The sequence below is a fragment of the Nothobranchius furzeri genome, chromosome 16, assembly GCF_043380555.1.
Source record: "Nothobranchius furzeri strain GRZ-AD chromosome 16, NfurGRZ-RIMD1, whole genome shotgun sequence".
In the NCBI taxonomy this organism is placed as follows: Eukaryota; Metazoa; Chordata; class Actinopteri; order Cyprinodontiformes; family Nothobranchiidae; genus Nothobranchius; species Nothobranchius furzeri.
The window spans coordinates 32,375,084-32,396,906 of NC_091756.1; the positions used below are offsets into that span (position 1 = coordinate 32,375,084).

The following is a 21,823-nucleotide window of genomic DNA, read 5'->3' on the forward strand; positions in this document are numbered from 1 at the left end:
TGGATCATGCTCATCGGACTCTACGTTTAAAAATGAAAAGATTTCTGTGGCTCGAACCTCTCCCAAGGAAAATAGATGCCTGCCAACTCCCGATAAACGAGGGGGTGAAGGCAGAAAGATGAAAACCCCTCCAAAGAAGAATAAACAGGGCACAGGTGTCATTTCACCAGAGAAAACATCTCACAAAACTCATTCAGGCATAAGAGAAAACTATGAATTGCTACTGGATGGTATAGACCCACGTGATGTTGAATTGATAAGAAATTTCCATTTGTCAAGCTCTGATAATGAAAATACATCTGAAGGGGAAATAAGTGAAGCCTCATGCTCATTAGGCTCTAAGTCTGAACTAGGTCATGACCACAGGACTTCTGAACACCAAAAAAGTGAACTTTCACCATGGTCATCAAACTCTGAGTGCGAAAGTGAAACAAGCTCGTCTGAAGATTGGAGCGATGGATCATGCTCATCGGACTCTACGTTTAAAAATGAAAAGATTTCTGTGGCTCGAACCTCTCCCAAGGAAAATAGATGCCTGCCAACTCCCGATAAACGAGGGGGTGAAGGCAGAAAGATGAAAACCCCTCCAAAGAAGAATAAACAGGGCACAGGTGTCATTTCACCAGAGAAAACATCTCACAAAACTCATTCAGGCATAAGAGAAAACTATGAATTGCTACTGGATGGTATAGACCCACGTGATGTTGAATTGATAAGAAATTTCCATTTGTCAAGCTCTGATAATGAAAATACATCTGAAGGGGAAATAAGTGAAGCCTCATGCTCATTAGGCTCTAAGTCTGAACTAGGTCATGACCACAGGACTTCTGAACACCAAAAAAGTGAACTTTCACCATGGTCATCAAACTCTGAGTGCGAAAGTGAAACAAGCTCGTCTGAAGATTGGAGCGATGGATCATGCTCATCGGACTCTACGTTTAAAAATGAAAAGATTTCTGTGGCTCGAACCTCTCCCAAGGAAAATAGATGCCTGCCAACTCCCGATAAACGAGGGGGTGAAGGCAGAAAGATGAAAACCCCTCCAAAGAAGAATAAACAGGGCACAGGTGTCATTTCACCAGAGAAAACATCTCACAAAACTCATTCAGGCATAAGAGAAAACTATGAATTGCTACTGGATGGTATAGACCCACGTGATGTTGAATTGATAAGAAATTTCCATTTGTCAAGCTCTGATAATGAAAATACATCTGAAGGGGAAATAAGTGAAGCCTCATGCTCATTAGGCTCTAAGTCTGAACTAGGTCATGACCACAGGACTTCTGAACACAAAAAAAGTGAACTTTCACCATGGTCATCAAACTCTGAGTGCGAAAGTGAAACAAGCTCGTCTGAAGATTGGAGCGATGGATCATGCTCATCGGACTCTACGTTTAAAAATGAAAAGATTTTTGTGGCTCGAACCTCTCCCAAGGAAAATAGATGCCTGCCAACTCCCGATAAACGAGGGGGTGAAGGCAGAAAGATGAAAACATCCCCAAAGAAGAAGGATGTCATTTTACCAGGGAAAATGTCTCTCAAAAATCAATCCGAAAATTTTGAAAATAGGAAAACAATACAGAAGGCTGTTGGCTGTTCAGATGGCGTGGTGAGTAGAGAACCACAGTCATCATCATCAGGTCTCCAGCCCCTACCAACGGAGTCCGCCCGACTTCCAGTCAGAGAGAGACCCATTGAACAAGGGTCACTCAACCACAAAGTGCTTCCTCCTATTGCTGAGAAATCCAAGTTTCCTCCTATTTCTAGTAAACCCACACTTCCTTCTATTCCTAGAAAACCCACACTTCCTTCTATTCCTAGAAAACCCACACTTTCTTCCAATATTAAGAGACGTATGCCCCAATTTTAGAAAACGTCTTCATATTTTGAAGGTGTGTCTTCAATTCAATTCGAAAATACTTTATTAATCCCAGAGGGAAATTGACTGCTGTAGTAGCTCAGAATAATAATAATAATAATCAAGTCATCAAAGAGTTATTGTATATTACAATGACTGTTGGCAGGAAGGATCTCCAGTAGTGGTCAGTGTTGCAGCGAAACTGAAGAAGCCTCTGACTGAAGACACTCTTCCGTTGTGGGACAGTCTTGCGAAGAGAATGCTCAGGGTTGTCCATAATTTTCTTGATTCTCTTTGCATCATCTCCTCCAGTGGTTCCGAAACTGCCGAAACTCTGGCTGAGTCCTTGAAAGGTCTTGGAGTTCATCCATCTTGCTGGCCAGTGATCTCACATTGCCCATTATGATCGATGGAAGAGATGGTTTGAATTTCCTCTTTCTCTGTCTCCGTTTTGCTCCCACTCTGCATCCACGCTTCTTCCGTTTTAGCTCGTTTGGGATTTGTGGCTTCAGTTGAGGTATTATTTCAACCTTTCCTATGTTAATCAGCTGCTCCCGATTGTAAACCAGTTTGTTGCCATGGTTACACATCATAACAAATGCTAAAAAAAACTTGTATTAGACAAGTGATTTATGAGAGGATCAGATTCAAAACTTTATTGTAGACTCAAGTCCATAAGAAAAGAATGCTTTCTGAAGATTAAATAAGTGTAAACCCATGGGTATTAGCTTATATGACTTAGTTATTTAGGCAATGGATAATCTATTACGTTAGTTTTTTTACATATTACAAAAAACCTAAAGAGAGCACTTCTGTCAAGGGTGACTATAAATCACATCCCTTCCCTTATACACATCACCATATGCACCTAATCATGTGTACAAAAAATAAAGTTAACACAAGGATTATGTCACAGAAAACACTCCTTGTGTTACATGGGGGGTTTTCTCTGGGTGCTCCAGTTCGCCCCCTGGCCAAAATCATGAAATACTGACACGTTACCTTGATGGATCTGCTCAGCTAACAGCAATCAGCATTCTTTTAGGATTTACTTGTTATTTTATATTATCAGTTTGTCTATGTCTATAAATCTATATATACTTTAAATCTGAAAAAAGAAAAAAAGATGGCTATTCCTATTCCAGTTCATCTGTTCATTATTTATGCATCAGCTCTGTCCTCCCAAACCCCGAGTTTAATCAGAAGACTTTAGTTTCTTTGACTTACTGACTGCGCTGCTCTGGGTGGCTGCATGCTGGAGTAGCTCTGTTGACTATGTGTAAGTTTTCCTTTTCTTGGACATTTTTTCTTCTGGTTTCTCGGGAGGAACGCTTTTTTTTTTTTTTTTTTGGACATTTTATTTTTCTGTTTCTGGTGCTGTGAAGCTTGGAGGATTTTTACTGCTATTTTTTCACTTTTTGAGCATTTGTTATGATGTGCAACTGAAACCATAAATCCCAAATGATCTAAAACGCAAGAAGCTTGGGTGCAGAGCGGGAGCAAAACGGAGACAGAGAAAGAGGAAATTCAAACCATCTCTTCCATCGATCATAATGGGCATTGTGAGATCACTGGCCAACAAAATGGATGAACTCCAAGCCCTTTCAAGGACTCAGCCAGAGTATTGGCAGTGTAGTGTTATGTGTTTCAGTGAGACGAGGCTGCAGGACCATATCCCAGATTCCAGCGTCTCTGCCAGGATTCCTGACTGTACGAGCAGATAGAGATCTGAAGAGGAGCGGGAAAAGAAAAGGAGGTGGAGTGGCAGTGCTTGTGAACAACAGATGGTGCCATCCAGGTCATGTTTCAGTGAAATGTCGTCTCCGCAGCCCAGATGTTGAACTCTTGGCAGTAAGTTGTCGCCCATATTATTTGCCAAGAGAGTTCACCAGTGTTGTCTTGGCAACCGTTTATATTCCACCTTCAGCCATTGCTGAAAATGCATGTGATGCCATCAGTTCCGTTGTCGCTAAGCTACAAACCCAGCACCCCAATGCATTTTGTGGCTTTATCTGGTGATTTTAAGCATGCCTCGCTTTCTGCTACACTTCCAACATTTCAACAGTTTGTCAGCTGCTCCACCAGAGAAAACAAGACATTGGATTTGTGTTATGAAAATGTAAAGAATGCATACATGTCCAAAACAAGACCTCCTCTGAGACAATCAGATCACAATCTTGTTTTTCTCTGCTCAGGATACAAACTACTTGTTCAGAGGCAACCTGTGACAAGAAGAACTGTGAGAAAATGGTCACAGGACGCTGAAGAAGCCCTACAGGGTTGTTTTGAGACCACAGATTGGATGACTCTCTGCCAAGGATATGAAGAGGACATCAATGCCATGACTGGATGTGTCACTGACTATATAAACTTCTGTGTGGACAATATAATACCCACCAGAACAGTGAGATGCTTCGCTAATAACAAACCCTGGATCACCAGTGAACTGAAGAATCTGCTAAATGAGAAAAAAAGAGCCTTCAAGGAGGGAGACAGGGAATTATTGAGGAGCATACAGAAGCAACTGAAGATCAAGATCAGAGACAGCAAGGAGGCATACAGGAAGAAGATGGAGAACAAACTACAGAGGAACAATATCAGAGATGTCTGGTCAGGGATGAAGAAGATCACAGGCTTCAAGCAGAGGAAGGATTGCACAGATGGCAGCCTGGACACAGCCAATGAACTGAACAAATTCTTCAATAGGTTCAGTTCAGGAACAAACCCAGCATCCTCCTCTAATCCAACATTTTCCTGTCACACACCAGCTTTTTTGTCCTCCAACACAATCGTGGACTCTTCTGGTCCTATAAATCGGTCTTCAACCAAGTCAGGAGATGATGCTGCCCCATTTACCTCCCCCTCCCACCTATCTGTCTCTAGAAGTCAGGTGAAGAGGCAGCTGGAGAGACTGAACAGGAACAAGGCTGCAGGTCCAGATGGTGTCAGCCCCAGAGTACTGAAGGCCTGTGCAGAGCAGCTCTGTGGGATTCTGCAGCACCTCTTCAACCTCAGCCTGGCCCAGGAGAAGGTTCCAGTCCTGTGGAAGACATCCTGCCTTGTTCCAGTTCCAAAGAAAACTCGCCCATCAGTCAATGACTACAGACCGGTTGCCCTGACATCCCACATCATGAAGGTCCTGGAGAGACTCCTGTTGGTCCACCTGAATAACCAAACTAGAACATATCAGGACCCGCTGCAGTTTGCTTATCGCCATGGAGTTGGAATTGAAGATACCATCATCCAGTTGCTTCAACCAATCCACTGTCATCTGGACAAAGCAGGCAGCACTGTGAGGGTCATGTTCTTTGATTTCTCCAGTGCATTTAACACAATTCAGCCTGAAGTACGTTGCCAGAAACTCCAGAAGACACAGGTGGGGGCCTCAACTATCGCCTGGATTAAAGACTACCTGACAAACAGACCACAGTTTGTGAGGTTGAAGAACTGCACATCAAACCAGGCGATCAGTAACATTGGAGCACCACAGGGGACTGTACTCTCACCATTTCTTTTCACCCTGTACACCTCAGACTTCCAGTACAAATCAGACACCTGTCATCTACAGAAATACTCAGATGACTCTGCAGTCGTCAAGTGTATCAGAGATGGACAGGAAGCTGAGTACAGAGAGCTGGTGGAGTGCTTTGTGGCATGGTGTGGAAACATTCATCTGACCTTGAATGTGAACAAAATAAAGGAGATGATTTTAGACTTCAGAAGAAACAGGGTGGAGTCGAACACTGTTTCCATCATGGGAGAAGAAGTGGAGGTGGTTGAGGAATACAAATACCTTGGAGTTCACCTGGACAACAGACTGGACTGGAGAAAGAACAGCGAAGCTGTTTACAAGAAGGGGCACAGCAGACTGTACTTCTTGAGGACGCTTAGGTCCTTCAATGTCTGTAGCAAGATGCTGCAGATCTTCTACACATCTGTTGTTGAGAGTGTAATCTCTTCATCCATTGTCTGTTGGGGTAGCAGCATCAGAAGCAGGGACCTGAAAAGGCTCAACAGCCTAATAAAAAAGGCTGGTTCTGTTCTGGGGACGACTGTGGAACCACTGGAGGAGATAATGCAAAGAAAGATTCTCCTGAGAATCAAGAAAATGATGGACAACCCTGAGCATTCTCTTCACAAGACTCCGACAACAGAAGAGTGTCTTCAGTCAGAGGCTTCTTCAGTTTCGCTGCAACACTGACCGCTACTGGAGATCCTTCCTGCCAACAGCCATTGTAATATACAACAACTCTTTGATGACTTGATTATTATTATTATTCTGAGCTACTACAGCAATCAATTTCCCTCTGGGATTAATAAAGTATTTTAGAATTTGAATTTGAATTTATTCAGGGAACACACACTTCACATTAATCCAGACAGAGTCAAGAATAGTTTATAAAAATGATTTTAATTCTATTTTCCTAAACTAAATGATTGTACATGACAAAGTATGAATGAAATGATAGTTATACAGGTAACAGATGAAGAATAAAGTGATGGAATGGAAGCTAGATGTTTTAGTAGAACCTTGTGAACATCTGAGATTGAGCTTGTGAAGTCTGGGTAGTAAAATCAATTAGGCTGTATGGTTTGATAAGCTAAACTTTATTTATAAAACCATCCAATGCCAGTGTGCAGAGTCTACGATACCCTTGTATGTGTCGCTCCCGGCGGTCCGGAGGAAAGGTAGCCCCAGTGGTGAGTTCACCGAACGTCGAGACTATGAGAATCTACGAGAAAGAGTCGTAGCTCCCTTTGAATTCAGCTTTCACCGGCAATGAGACGCAACCAGGGTCTGCAGGTTAGATGTCTGTCTGAGGTGTTGAGTGGCTCTTAAAAGAGCCGTCGTGTCTGCTATCACTCGCAAGTATTGCAGAGAGGCTTTGACCTTGAGGTCAAAAGATGGTCTCAAAATGATTGTTCACCCGAATGTCCTTATCGAGTGAACGGCAAAGACCGGCAAGACCAGGAAGTGTTCAAGCCTTTATAAACTTTATTCTTTCTAAACTTAGACAAATCAGAATTTGACACGTTAAAAAGGCGTTACCAAAATACCTCAGAAATCACGTCTTCACTCAGATACTCAAGAGGTTAATTCTCAGTGTGAAGTGGAAATGCTTTTTACACATTTATGTGAAGTGAATGTTAAAACCTGAATATAAATCTTATGATGTATTAGTATACTGATAGATTGACTTGTTAAATCAACAAATACTGATCTGGTGTAGTTTAAGATCTTTGTCTTTATTTTGAACATGCGTACATACACATAGTAATACACACAACATAAGTAACTTCTCCTTCTGTTCTTTATACACATGTTCAAAAGGGAGTAGGAAGAAGCATCAGCTTATTTAATCCCACCCCTTTCTCGACATCAAATAACTAATAGTTATTTAATGTTGTCTGGTAGTTTTTTTGGGCAAATTACTTTGCAACATATTCACACAAATGGCACGTGGTTTATCAAGATCATATCATAAATACAAATATTTTGTGTTTAGGCACACACTTCTGGACCTTCTTCCTTGTATTTGGTAAACAGAATTGAATCTGCACCGAAGGGCCTTGAGTGTCTGTTAGTGCTTGTTTTTGTCTTCTTAAATTTTTGCTTTGCACTATCTTCCATTGGGAAAGAGAAGGAAACTCATCTGTGGGTAATCCTGTTGTCTAGTAGCTCTGGTTTGGGCCAACTGAAAACAAGTGCAATCAGGGGCTGTGAACGAGCTGTTTCTGCCCTCCTTGAAAACACTCATAAGGTGATCTAGGTCTTAACCATTGCAATCAGCTGCTGCATGAACACCTGTTTCCAACTAGAAGCACAGCATAAGTTTGGTGGCATAACTGAAGCGTCAGCCCTTGTGTCTCAGCCCCTCCGGTGTGAAGACATCCGTGTCTACCTGCGCGTGTCCACAGAGCAAACAAACTTGACCCAGACGCTGCTCCATCGACACCTTGCAAAATGTGCCATTATCCTATACCTGTGATCACTGGCTTCAGAGAAGGTCACACACAGCAAACCGCTTTCGCAACCTTCAAAACCTCCGCTCGCTAAAACCAACTCCCCCCGAAGACATCCACCTGTCTATGGGACTGTGGAACTGCCAATCAGCTGTAAACAAAGCAGACTTCATTACCGCATACGCAAACCACCTGTCACTCGATGAACTGGCTCTCACCGAGACCTGGATCAAACCATGTGACAATGCTACCCCATCTGCTCTCTCAATTAACCACACTTTCTCCCACACTTCCCGTGCATCTGGCCAAGGTGGTGGAACGGTAGAGCTGAGGAAAGTAATCAAATAATCGATGCATCGGGATGCGGACATAAACGATTCTGCATCGTAGAAGAGTACGCCATAATTGATTATAGTGGAATGCAGTTTTGTTTTTTTAATGGCGGCACCAGCGCAGCATCCAGATCTGTCAGAGTGAGCGTCCTCCACATTTACCAAGTGGTTCCTCCGCCTTAATGGACTGCAGGGTTGAGCGCTAGAGTTGTAACCTGAGACCGACACGGAGAAGTTAAAAGGAGAGAGAAATAGAAGATAGAAGTTCTTGTTCCACTTTATTCTTTTGTTTCATGATGATAAACTGATGTTAAATTCAGCTGAAAGAGAAGCTGGGAGGAAGCATTGGTTCATTTTAGGTTACAGGAGGTCTTGTCTCCTATCTGCTCCTCCAGAGACAGCATGGACATGAGGGTCACATGGTGAGGGTCCCACAGGACAGGTTAGTGGAAAGGTTTGTAGTTAGCTGGTTAGTGAAGATCCATCAGCTGGGTAATTTAATCCTAATCCAGCCCACAGCCTTCTGCTGGTGTTATTATCAGAAAGAATAAAACACACATCTTAAATATTATTGGAAGTGTAGAATTTGTTTTATGTTTTATTATTTTCTGCATCAAACAGAACTTGGTTCATTCTCCAACATTTCAGAAATGAACCACTGGGTTCAAATAAAATAACAAGCTAAGTCACACACTTCATTTGGTTCTGACACCGTTGAACTGCAGCATAAATATTTGACTCTAAAGCTTCTCAGAGACATTAAACACTCATATATGAACCCGTTATGTATTTTATTATTACATGATGTGTCCTGTAGGTTTTCAGTCCTTTTTTAGATTTTGTGAGTTTTTGCAAAGCGTGTTTTTCTCAGCCTGAGGCGTGGTGTTGAACGAGGAAACGGATTGTTTTACTTTGTTAAATCTTCTTAAATGTTTAAAATGTTTTGTCCTAACCTGTTGTGAATGGAGAGCTTTTGAGGGATGGCAGGTTGGGTCAATTATGTTTTTGATTAAAAAAATAATGAATAAAAAGCAATTATCTGACATCTTCTATTTATCGATGAAAACAAATCAATATGAAATAATCGTGATGCATCGGGATATTGAATCGAATCGGGAGACAAGTGAAGATTCGCACCTCTGTGGAACGGGCATGTTAATTTCCAACAAATGGATATACAGTCAGTTGCTACCCATCACTAAATACAACTCCTTTGAATACCATGCCATCCAGGTAACTGTACTGAAAAAATTCTTTTTGGTTGTCATATATCGCCAACCAGGTCAACTCGTAGACTTTCTTGATGAACTCGACACTCTGCTCTCCTCCATTCCTGAGCACGACTGTCCCACAATGGCCCTTGGAGACATGAATATTCACCTGGACAATCCCAGCTCATCAGGCTTCCTGTCACTAATGTCATCATTTGATCTAAAACTAGTACAAAGTCCTCCAACACACAAAGCTGGAAAAGCACTTGACCTAATTTTTCACCAGAAACTGTGCCATAGACACAATCTCTGTCACACCGCTGCATCTTTCCGATCATTACTTCATCCATTTCAGGACGACCCTACAAGGGAGGTCCACTGCTTCTTCCCCAGTGGTCTCATTCCTCTGTCAGTGCGCCCCAGGGCAGCTGTGGCTACATTGTAGCTCATCACCATCAGTGTGTGAATGTGTGTGTGAATGGATGAATGATACACTGTAGTGTAAAGCGCTTTGGAGTCCTTATTCTGAGAGGCACTATACAAGTGCGGGTCATTTATCATTATCATTCCGCCGCAACCTCCGCAATCTGGCACCCAACCACCTCTCCTCTCTTGTTGCCTCCACTCTTCCATCTCTCAGCACATTCTCTGCTTATGAAGTGAATGATGCCACCAAGTCACTCTGCTCCACACTCTGCTCTTGTCTTAACAACTTGTGCCCTTTAGCCACTAGACCTGCTAGATCCTCTCAGTCGCACCCTTGGCTAATGATTCCCTCCGGTCGCTACGCACCAATCTTAGAGCTGCAGAATGGAAATGGCGCAAACAAAAAATACTGGTGATCAATTGAAATTTCATGAATTACTGTCCTCATTCTCTGTCAGCATCACTGACGCAAAGAAAGCTTTATACTCTGACAAAATTCTCAGCTCTACTGACTCTCAGAAACTATTTTCAACATTCAAAACTCTGCTCAACCCTCCATCTCCACCTCCTACCAACAATCTATCAGCTGACACCTTTGCCTCATTCTTCACTGACAAAGTGGCAGCTATAAGCAAACAGTTTACTCAACTGGCCACTCCTGAACATTCGCTACTACAAACTCTTTCTAGCCCAACCATCTCAAGCCCTACTGCTTCATTTTCCTCTTTTTCCCCTCTCACTGAGAACTGTGAGTCCAAGTTTCTCACGTACAGCCTCCCTACTACATGCCCACTCGACCCCATTCCGACTAAGCTGCTCCAAGCTATTGCTCCGACAGTAGCTGCAGCAGTCACACATGTGATCAACGCTTCACTGACACCCGGTACATTTCCCACCTCTCTCAAGCATGCTCAGGTTAAACTGCTGCTAAAAAAAAACCCATCTCTTCCTCCAAATCATGTGGAGAACTACCGACCTATCTCTCTCCTCCCTTTTCTGTCCAAAATCATTGAAATGGTGGCTTTCAAGCAGATCACAGAATGCCTCTCACAAAACTGTCTGCTTGACCCTTACCAGTCTGGGTTCAAAAAGGGCCACTCCACTGAAACTGCTCTGTTAGCAGTGACTGAATCCTTAAAAGAAGTTAGAGCGACTGCCAAATCCTCAGTGCTTATCCTCCTTGACTCATCGGCTGCATTTGACACTGTCAGCAATGGCTTCCTTTTGTCCACACTCTCTACCATGGGCATCACAGAGAAAGTACATGTCTGGTTTGAATCGTACCTCACAGGACGATCATTCAGTGTATCTTGGCTTGGACAATCCTCTACTGTGCACCATCTTGCCACAGGAGTCCCCCAGGGCTCTGTACTAGGACCTCTTCTCTTTGCCATATACACCACCTCACTGGGTGAGATCATTCGATCACATGGCTTTTCCTACCACTGCTATGCAGACGACACCCAGCTCTATCTGTCGTTTCCATCGGACGACCACAATGTCTCTGCACGAATATCAAACTGTCTCTCTGACATATCAAAATGGATGAAATCCCACCATCTCCAACTCAACCGCTCTAAAACTGAACTACTTGCCATCCCAGCAAAACCATCCATACAGCACAATATCTCAATCCGAAATGACTTCCTATCTCTGGCTCCTTCAAAGGCAGTTTGAAATCTGGGTGTTGTGATTGATGAACACCTGACCTTTAAAGATCATGTTACCTCTGTTGCTCGTTCATGCCACTTTGCGCTGTATAACATACAAAAGATCAGACCATACCTAACACAACATGCCACCCAGCTCCTGGTGCAATCTACTGTCATCTCCCGCCTCGATTACTGCAAAGCCCTTCTAACTGGTCTTCCAGGCAGTACTGTGAGACCTCTTCAAAAGGTCCAGAACGCAGCGGCGCATCTGGTCTTCAATCAGCCAAAAAGAGCACAAGTCACCCCTCTGTTCATTGAGCTCCACTGGCTACCGCTAGCAGCATGCATCAAATTCATATTGCTAACACCAGCATACAAAGTCCGAGATGGTACGGCTCCCATCTACCTGAATCCTCTTGCAAAGGTTTACGTCTCGGCCCGGCCGCTCCGGTCATCACACGATTGTCGGCTAGCAGTGCCTACACCACGCTCAGGACAATCCAGACTCTTCTCATGCATTGTTCCACAAATGTGGAATGACCTACCAAGCACTACCAGAACAGGGGCTTCTTTTTCAATTTTCAAGAAACTCCTGAAGACCCTGCACTTCAGAGAGCATCTTCTAAACTAGCACCCTCCCTGCAACCCCCCCCCCCCCCCACCACCACCACCACCACCACCACCACCCCCACACTGTCCACTCCTTTGTTCCCTCCTCTCCATGATTGATGTCAAGTTGTTGTTATTGTTGTTGTTAGCCTCAAGAGCAACATGCCGATTATCACTTGTAAGTCGCTTTGGACAAAAGTGTCTGCTAAACACATAAACATAAACATCATGAGTTGAAGCCTTTTTTTTAAACAGCATCATGTTTGGACATTGCTTCAATTCATCACTCATTCTGTTCCACAGTTTCACACCGATTCGAGCATGTTTGAATTATAACTCTCCTCTTAACTGATACCTCCCCTCCCTTTTAGCCAGTTTTTGTAACACAGATAATGATGATAATGCACATTTATAGGTGTTTCCCCAAACCTCTGTACAGTAATTTAAATATGTGGAAATAAGTGAACAGTACAGAATGTGGATCACACCGGATCACAGGCATCTCTATCTCTCAGCTCAGCGGACCAGCCGAGCAAGCTTTCTGGTCGGAACCAGATCAGAACCACCGTGGACCTCTAGGGAAGGATCGTGTGCAGCTTTTAAAAATATCAGCTCAACTGGCTCGCTGGGGTCTGGGTGGGATCCAGCTCACAGAAGCCTGCATGAGCTCCAGAACTGGATGACAGGCGTCTCTTTCTAAGCGCTAAACTACGATACATGAACGGATATTAGCGAGTATGAGACCGCTGACAGACGCTCATTAATATTAATATTATATTAACTGACAGATACTATTTTAGTTGTCTGGTACGTGATAGCAATCAGTACAATATTGTTATATTAGCACACGAGTTTAAGCTAACATGGTTAACTCACCAGATACCTGCTGCTTCTCCTCCTTAATCTCTCTGCTTTGGCCGATGGTTTCTCCCTCTGGGGCAAGCAGCAAACTCATAACTTTATGGTTTTGGTCCATCATGAGTATAATTGTAAACATTAAAAGTTTCCTCCATGTCAGCGCCGGCATTATAATCTATATTTTTCACTGGATTAAGCTAACAGGACTCCCTCAGATGACGTCACTTGGTTTGGCCAAAAAAAACTTTCTCACAAAAATGACTCTAAAAGCCTAAATAATTTATGTTTGTGTGAATTTATGTTTGGCATAGCAGCATATTAATTAGTTGGCTCATTACTCATATGCATAGGGCAAGCAAATTTCTTGGCAGGCATGTTCTTAACAGTACAACATCTGTTAAAATGCACTATAAAAAGCATTCACCAGCCGCCACTGATTTGGACCCATGTTCTGGTAGCCGGCCTGTTACCAACACATGCTGGTGATTATACTACTTTGATGTAAACCGTTTTAGTTTCTAATTAGTGTGTTTTGGCCATTTTAATAGTGGCATTACATGGAACTATCAGGTGCCTATTTTAGTCAGAATTTCTTTGTAAAAGTCATTTTTAACCTCAACGGGACAATTCCTGCTAAAATAAAGGTTTTAAAGGGATTTTCTTTAGTTTGTTTTTAGAAAAGTTAAATGCATGACAGAAAAACCAAGGAGTGAATTCTCTTTACATACCTTGGAGATGCATTTTGTTTTGCTTTGAATCCTTTTTTCTACAGCTTGTCTCCAGTGAACCGGGTCATTTTTCGGGTGCCGAGTCAACTCGGTGCAGGCAGCAGCGCCAGGGGTTAATAATTTTGCGTCCGTGATTGGAGTATAGAGCTCCTGAGCTGCTAGAGCAAGAACCTGCGATGCCAAAACATGACAGAACTCAAAATATGGAACAAAAAACAGAACCCGGCCTACTTAAAACAAAATAAATGACATGGTTTTCACCTCCAAGATGTCCAGCCGCTGGCGGAGACTGTAGTTCAAGGAGTAAAACTCTGTCGTCAGATACTGAGTCACCTAATAAACATACAGTTTAATTAAAAATAATGAAACATTGATGCTTTGGGTTAACAAGAAGAGAACATCAACTCGTACAGGAACGCAGTCAGTGACGGTGAGAGCCACCATGGTTGCCTGTCTGAGACGCAGGAAGCCACTGGTGTTGAATTTATCCTCCATGTGAAGAAGCACTTTGGTCATCTGAACACTAATCTGAAAATAACAAATATAAAGCCTCATGTTTAGAACCACCTTTAAAAAGACAGTACTAAAAGTCATGAGTAGTTGGGGTCTGATTTGACCTCCTTGGCTGCAAAGACGTTCCTCCTGACTAAACTCTCAGCAACTCTCAAACTCAGCTCCACGCGCTCTGCGTCATCGGAGGATATTAGGTCTGTATCAGTGGACACACAGGAATGTATCTGTCAGAACCAGATAAATATCAATTCTAAAACTTTAGAGGATAATCTCAGATTTTAAAAAATCAATACAAGACACCATACTTTCCAGACAGTCACGCAGGTAACGAGGAGAAGATGCCCGACTCATTTTCTGATCGGCAGACATGTCGTACGGCGTGAGGTCATCATCGCTGGATTGACAGAGATCAAAAGGAAAACTTCTAAAATCCCTTTATGTTGTGTGAAACAGAGAAAACTAAAACATATTTACTGGCTGGATGACTGAGAGAGCTCCTAACCTGTCCAGATCTGAGCCTGGATTAGTTTTGTCTGATTTGTTTTGTGACACCGATTCCTGAGCCGATGTTGAGGTTTGTCCTGTGTCATCAGGTGAGTCGGCCCTGAAGGTCACACACACAAAAAATCCAACATGAATGTGTCGTCATTTGTTTTTATAAGAATAGACCTAGAACCACAACTAGAACAGAATAGAACTCTTTATTGTCTTTTGTCACATCTGGCCCTCCCCTGAAGCCGGCCAGCATATATTGAGTCCAGGTGTCAGACAAAGGACCAACCACTTTCCCCTACACTGTTCTCACCACCTGGCCAGGTCCTTTTTGTCTTGTGCAGCTTCCATACCATACAGTCACACTGAAAGAGAGAATACTCTCTAGAACGGCCATGTAGAAGTTTATGAGCAGATGAGGAGAGTCCAGCCCTCTTCAGTTTCTTTAGGTTGCATTGGGTTTTCTTCACCAGGTAAGAGGTGTTAAGGTTCCAGGTCAGACTGGATATGAAGTACACACCCAAGAATCTGATGTTGTCCACCCACTCCACCACCTCACCATGTATGAGAATAGGGGTGTACACCCTCTTACTGTTCCTCTTGTAGTCCACAATGGCTTGAAATATACTTGCTTTTTTACCTTGCATTAACGCAGGTATGCGTATTTGTTCACGTACTTGCTGCTGCATAGCACCACACTGCGTGTAGTGCCACTAGGGGACACAGTAGAGTACTCAGACCACATAGGGAGCCAGGTTTGTGGGGTACAACCAAAACAAATATGGCATCAGTATAAGAGATCAGTACCTGGTGAATTTTGAGATCACAGCAGGAAAAAAAGACAGCGTTACCAGCATGTGTTGTGTTCAGCTGGTGGACCAGCATACGTATGTAGTATGCTGGTCCAAGATGGGATGTTGGTCTAGCATGCTGGCCCAGCATCCCATTCTAGACTAGCATCTCATGGATGCTGGCAGAATACCAGCACCAAAACATATGCAGGTCTATGCTGCTGTTTTCAGGGCGATATCGTAGATTATATGAAAGGCCTCTACACCAGAGATGGAGTGACCGCGATGAGTGTGACTCGCTTGTTTTGTCAACTCCACCTGGTGGTTGGTCGTATATTGCAGCGTTCGGACGCATTAATTTCAGAAGACAAGCACAAACAACGCTTTAAATCAATGAAAGTGATGCGAGGCAGCCATTTTGAACACAAGCATCAACAAACAGCAAGTACATTTCCAACCTATAACCTCCTTGTTTTTATTGCTAGTGAACACCACTCTGTCAGATGTTGGACCTCCTGTCTATAGTGTGTCTCGTCATTCCGCCATGTTTCCCGGTGTCAGGAGTTAGATTTTAAGTGTGATCAATGCTTATTTTCCTTTGCTTACAATCTGCTTCACCAGCAATTCTTCTAATTTTACTAATGTCGCTTGTTCTGGATGAAGTCTGCTGATGTCATTTCCTACTGAGTTACAACCAGTCAGCATGAGTAAACCAAAGGTTCCGCTCAGCTACTCCACCGGGTCGTCTGGAGTACCTAACCCTGAGCAGGTACTCAGAAGGTTCCTGAAAATAGCTCGGAAAACGGCTCGGGGTTCCTCTGAAGTTCCGGTAGTGGAAATGCAGCTAAAATTGAAAGCAGAACTAAAGTGGACAAATAGAATACGCAGGTGGGACAGGACTGAGTGGAGTAGAAGTGAGACTGCATCCTCTGTAGATCGGTTCTCCTTATAGGCAAACTGATTCCTGTCTGATCCATCAGCTATGGTTTCCCTGATGTGCTTTAACCTTCTCCTCACCCCCATCCTAACCTTAACCAGCGTGCGCATGCAAAGCTCTGATCGTTGACGCGCTCCAAACATCTGCGTCCTGAGCACGGCCACAGTAACATTATCAAATTAGGTGTCGCCACCTCAAAAACAAATTGAACATGCAATCGTTCATGTCGGCTCATTTCCTTTTATGTTTTCTGTCTTTTATTTTGTGCCTGACGCGTTTTGCTGCTGTGGAGCGGAGCGCATCACCTGTTTTGTCTTCCGGTGATTTCACCTCACTGGTGCGGCCGGCGCGCACCCCACGGTTTTTGCGGTCAGTAGATCTTTTAGAACTGCAGTTCAAAGGTAACTCATGAGGTGAAAATATGAAGCCAGGTAGCAGTTTCTCTTTAGGACTGAGAGGAGATGCAGGAAGATAATAAACAGAGACAGGACAGAAAAATAGTCAAATAAAAACAAGTTCGTTTTTGTACCTGGTGGTTGCAACAAACAGACACCACTGAAGGTAATCAGAAGTGAGGAACAGAAAATGAAATAATTATTTTAATGTTTAGAGCAGCAGGAACTCCGAGAGGCTGCAGGCGCATCGGTGAGTTTGCGGCCGCTGCGCAGGGGGAGGGGGGAGAGGGCTGAAGCAGAAACTACCGTTGTTAGAAGAGATGTGTGTGACTTAGAAAATGTTGGCGCATTTTTAATTTTCAAAAACACCAGCGAACAACCCCCCCCCACGTGTATGACATCATCAACGACTAGTCGAAGTCGTCTCCATTTTCATTACTTGACTGTCGACTTTAATAACAATGAAGTCATGCAGCCCCTAGTACAGGCACAATAATTGAGGATTTCAGGCAGACTGGAACTTTTGCCCTTAGCAGGGACAGATTAAAGATGTCTAGAAAAACACCAGCAAGCTGGTCAGCACATGCTCTCAGAGTCCGACCCAATATCTTGTCTGGACTCACAAATTTGTTGGGGTTAAGTTTTGTCGTGGTGGATCTCACCTCATGTAGCTGCAGTTAATATCGGCGCAGTCTTACTTATCGGACAGATTCCAATATTCATGCTGATATATTGTGTATCCCTATTAAAATTAAATTAGCATCTATCACGTAGGCTCCACTAGATTATAACTACAATAGAAAATAGGGATGGGTACCTTTCACATTTGAATCGATTCAGTACCAAATCCCGGTACCTAGGAATCAATACCGATACTTAATGGTACCAATTTTTGATACTTTTGAATGTTTAATCAATTAAATATTTTAAGTAAACTTTTTTTCTCAATATATAACCATATTTGATAAATATCACGACAAATAACATATAACTCTTTGTATTTTAATATTGTGGTGTTTCACAACCTAAAACCCAGCTCATTCCTCTCCTCTGGACAAACTGTGTGAAGGGTGGGTCCTTGTGGAATTATGAAACTGCTAATTAAACTGAAGCAAACGTCTTTGCTGTGAACTAAATTTACTGTGTATCGTCATTCCTTCTTAGATCGTTGTCGCTGGTTTCGTCATCACTTAGTCTCTCATCACATTTAGTGAAGTGGACCCAAACCATGCTGCTTTGTTTACAGCTGGCCCGCAGCGGCAGACGACATAATGCTCTTGCACTGCTGTCCATCTTGGAAAACCGCTGTCTCGCAAGTTCTGGATAATAATGGACAAGTACCGAACTCTATGGTACATAAACAAGGCACCGTTTCATATTTTGTGAATCGGTACTGGGCCGGTACCACGAAATTTGGTCGGCTTGATTTGGTACCCATCCCTAAATTAGAACATTTTCTGCAAATTGTTCCAACTGTCAGTTAATGCTTCAAGAATCACAAATGCAAGCAGAAGACATCAAATAAGTCATTCGATGGAAGAATAAATAACAGTTCTTGTCACACTTACCCCTTCACAAGCTCAGGCTCATCACACGTGTTCGCAGTCATGAGAGACAGCAGCTCTCGAGTTTCCTCGTCCTTTTCATACTAAAACACAACATAATGAAAGTTTATATGAATGTCTTACAGGATTATTTTAGTCCAACTGGGAGTCTAAAGTCTGAATCTCCAGCTGATTGTTTATCGCCGTCCAACCTGCAACAGACCCTACCTCAAACTTGAGTTTGGTTCCGTTGATATCCACGTGGGAGCTCACACACTCCCCTACCACCATGCCCATGTTTCTGATGCGTACCACACTGCTGTCCAGGTGGCTCTGCATTCCACCCAGCATGCACTGCAACAAATCTAAAAAAGCACTAGCAATCTGCAAATTACTCCACATCAGTACAGAGAACGCTAGTCTGATTATATTTGCAGTGTAGCTAGTTCTGTTGTACCTGAGCGAAGCTCTTGTAGGTCAGAGTCCTTCAGCAGACTCACACTCAGCAGGAAGGCTTTGCTGACATAAAGCTGCTGCTCTACAGGAGTGTGTTTTACTGCACTGGGGTTCGCCCAGGCCTGCGACACAGACCGCACAACCTGGTAACACACACACACACGTAATACGAGTTTTAGATGCTTCACTTTGGGCTGCCAACATCCGGTTGTAAGGCCAAACCTGAATAAGAAGCGGCCGTCGATCTCTGTCTGCAGCCAGGTAACCCAGTATCGTTTTCAAGACTTGAGTCTGAGTAAAACGGAAAAGAAAACAAGTGTTTTATATTAAGAGCAAATAGGATTTACTGCAACACAAGCTTCTGTATTACCTCATATTTATATTGTAGTAACAGAAGTTTATGAGTCAAGATAAACTGAGCCGTTTTATTTGTTAGAGCTAGATTTCCAATAACTCGGCTCAAAGCGTCCGGTCTGAAATAGAGGAAACGAGAGAAAAGGGTTTCATAAACGACCACAACTAAAGTTTACCGTGTTATTTACACCGACGGCTGACCCAGCCGGACCAACATACCCACTAACAGCCTGCACCAGCCCGGTGAGAACGACCTCCATCCAGCGCTGAGGAACGTTCTCCAGCAGCTTCCAACAAACCCTCTGCCACACCATGTCTGAGCGGGTGCAGACAGACAGCCGAGGAGCCATCACGGCCAGAACTGGGCCTGTGGAGGAGACAAATGGTTCTGTTTAATAGCGGGCACAGTAAATACCCAAAAATGCTTGTTGCTAAAGTCAACCCAGGGTTTGAAATACAACCATTTTCCATGAGAAAGCAGCAAAGATTCAAAAACACTAGTTTTACCCACTTTGTTGTTGCTTTTAAAAAAATATATATTTGATGTCCGTCCGTCCATCCATCCGTCCGTCCATCCATCCATCCATCCATCCACTCTCTTCTGCTAATCTAGAGACAGGTTGCAGGGCAGTAGCCCAAGTAGAAAGGCCCAGCCTTCCCTCTCCCCAGCTACTTGAGTCAGCTTCTCCGGGGAACACCAAGGCGTTCCCTGGCCAGGCAAGAAACATAGTCCCTCCAACGTGTCCTGGGTATTCCTTTAGGTCTTCTCCCAGTTGGACGTGCCTGGAAAACCTCACCAGGGAGGTGTCCAGGAGGCATTCTAATCACATGCCCGAGGGACCTAAACTGGCTCCTCTCAATGTGAAGGAGCAGCGGATCTACTCTGAGCCCCTCCCAGATGACCGAGCTTCTCACCCTATCTCTATGGGAGCCCAGCCACCCTCCTGAGAAAACTCCTTTTTGGCCGTTTGTATCAGAGATCTCGTTCTTTCGGTCATTACCCAAAGCTTGTGATCACAGCTGAGGGTAGGAACGTAGATCAACCAGTAAATCGAGAGCTTCTTCGTCTGACTCAGCTCTCTCTTCACCACGGCAGATCACTACAACACCCGTATCACCAATCCGTCCATCAATCTCCCGCTCCATCTTTTCCTCACTCGTGAACAAGACCCTGATATACTTACACTCCTCCGCTTGAGGCAGGACATTATCCCTGACCTGGAGAAGGCATTCCACCCTTTTCTGATTGATGTACTTTAACTTTTGTTTTTTCAGTTATGTGTCAAGACATTTGTAGCGCCAATGCCCTATACACTGGCACTACCTGGTTGCTGTTGCTGTTGAATTTGTATAATTCTGTTGTTCCATTTAGTGACATATTACCCCATATAGAAACAATTACCTTTTCCATGATTACTGCACAGAAACACAACAGTGAGATGAGATGAAGTTGAGATATGTTTGATAAGAATTGATACACATTTCCAAACTGAACCTGACTTTCAAATATAATTTGTTCCCACATGATGTTCCATTATTATGTTAAAACAGAAAAACATAATGTCTGGCTGGTTTGAATCCCATCACATAAATGATAATTATTGGTGGGTTCATGAATTACCAAAGAGTCTGAAGCATGGAGGCCACCACTAAACAAGCTTACATTATCTGTACAGATTCAAAGAAAAGGAATCAAACTCACCACTGTGCCCCTGGATGCACACTTTTCCAAGTGTTTGAGCCAGAAAACTCAGAGAACAGTCCGTTCCGCCTGTGGATGACAACACAAGCTACACAAAACAGACATATATACATTTTATTATTATGCATAATAAAAGTTTTGAACAGACGGTGACCTCTGAGAGTCTGGCAGGTTCTCTCCAGCGCTGTCAGCATCTCTGTCGCTAGAAGTGAGTAATACTGCTGGGGAAGGAAAAGGGGTCTAATGTTGGGATGCAACTTGTTGGCTGTGATGTCCGGCAGCGCGCTTATACGACCTAGCAAAGTCTCTCTGAGCTGGGGGGAGTCTGAGGGAGCTGATCGGAGGCAGTAGGACCACAGCAGGTCAGCTAGACGATGACTCTGAAGGAACCTTTCAGTGATGCTGACCAGGTGGTCCAGACCTGCGGACGATCTGAGAGACAGAGAGGGCATGTGAGCATCAGAGGACAAGGGACACAATAGCTGACACGTCTACTCTCAGATTCATCTCACCTCAGCTCTGTTATTGCATCCATCAACACCAATAGGGCCTGGTCGGGAGGACCTTTGACGAACAGGTCGTCCCACAAGTCTCTGCGGTGTGCGGCTGAGAGGCTGTGCAGCCAGTCTGAGTGGATGTTGCTGACCAGAAACTGAAGGGTTCGACTGTAGTGGACTCTCCTGAACTCCTCCCGCTGAGCCGATGTGGTGTTACTCTGCGATGCATCATCCAAGTGTGAGTTAAGGGTCTGAAGAGCAGCGACTACGTCTTTATGGTCCGCGGAGGAAGCGAGAGTCCGGAAACACTGAGTCACTGTGAGTCGGACAGCAGCATTCATCGAGCCTTGCTCCATGGTATTAGAAAAGATAAACAACAGCTACCGTCACTTTTAGAAAAATAACACGCACAAAATTATTACATAAGTAAATAAACATCACAATATTTGGCCCATTGTCAATAAGGAAATGAAAAGACTCGAGTATGTATGCTAAAGTCTGAAA

The 21,823-nt window shown here is 43.6% G+C and overlaps 1 protein-coding gene across 1 annotated transcript in view; it reads right to left on the reverse strand.

Annotated features, from left to right (window-relative positions):
* The window catches only part of telo2 (TEL2, telomere maintenance 2, homolog (S. cerevisiae)), a 34,398-nt gene extending 12,575 nt beyond the window's left edge, over positions 1 to 21,823 (reverse strand). The window contains exons 1-15 of the mRNA XM_015963415.3: positions 21,335 to 21,823; positions 20,977 to 21,254; positions 20,823 to 20,891; positions 19,340 to 19,487; positions 19,137 to 19,239; positions 18,989 to 19,057; positions 18,768 to 18,909; positions 18,539 to 18,675; positions 18,335 to 18,414; positions 14,654 to 14,755; positions 14,457 to 14,545; positions 14,256 to 14,347; positions 14,050 to 14,166; positions 13,900 to 13,971; positions 13,639 to 13,809 (exon numbers count right to left, since the gene is read on the reverse strand). Coding sequence (XP_015818901.1) covers positions 13,639 to 13,809; positions 13,900 to 13,971; positions 14,050 to 14,166; positions 14,256 to 14,347; positions 14,457 to 14,545; positions 14,654 to 14,755; positions 18,335 to 18,414; positions 18,539 to 18,675; positions 18,768 to 18,909; positions 18,989 to 19,057; positions 19,137 to 19,239; positions 19,340 to 19,487; positions 20,823 to 20,891; positions 20,977 to 21,254; positions 21,335 to 21,675 — 2,010 coding nt within the window. The 5' untranslated portion in view covers positions 21,676 to 21,823. The remainder of the gene's footprint in view (positions 1 to 13,638; positions 13,810 to 13,899; positions 13,972 to 14,049; positions 14,167 to 14,255; positions 14,348 to 14,456; positions 14,546 to 14,653; positions 14,756 to 18,334; positions 18,415 to 18,538; positions 18,676 to 18,767; positions 18,910 to 18,988; positions 19,058 to 19,136; positions 19,240 to 19,339; positions 19,488 to 20,822; positions 20,892 to 20,976; positions 21,255 to 21,334) is intronic.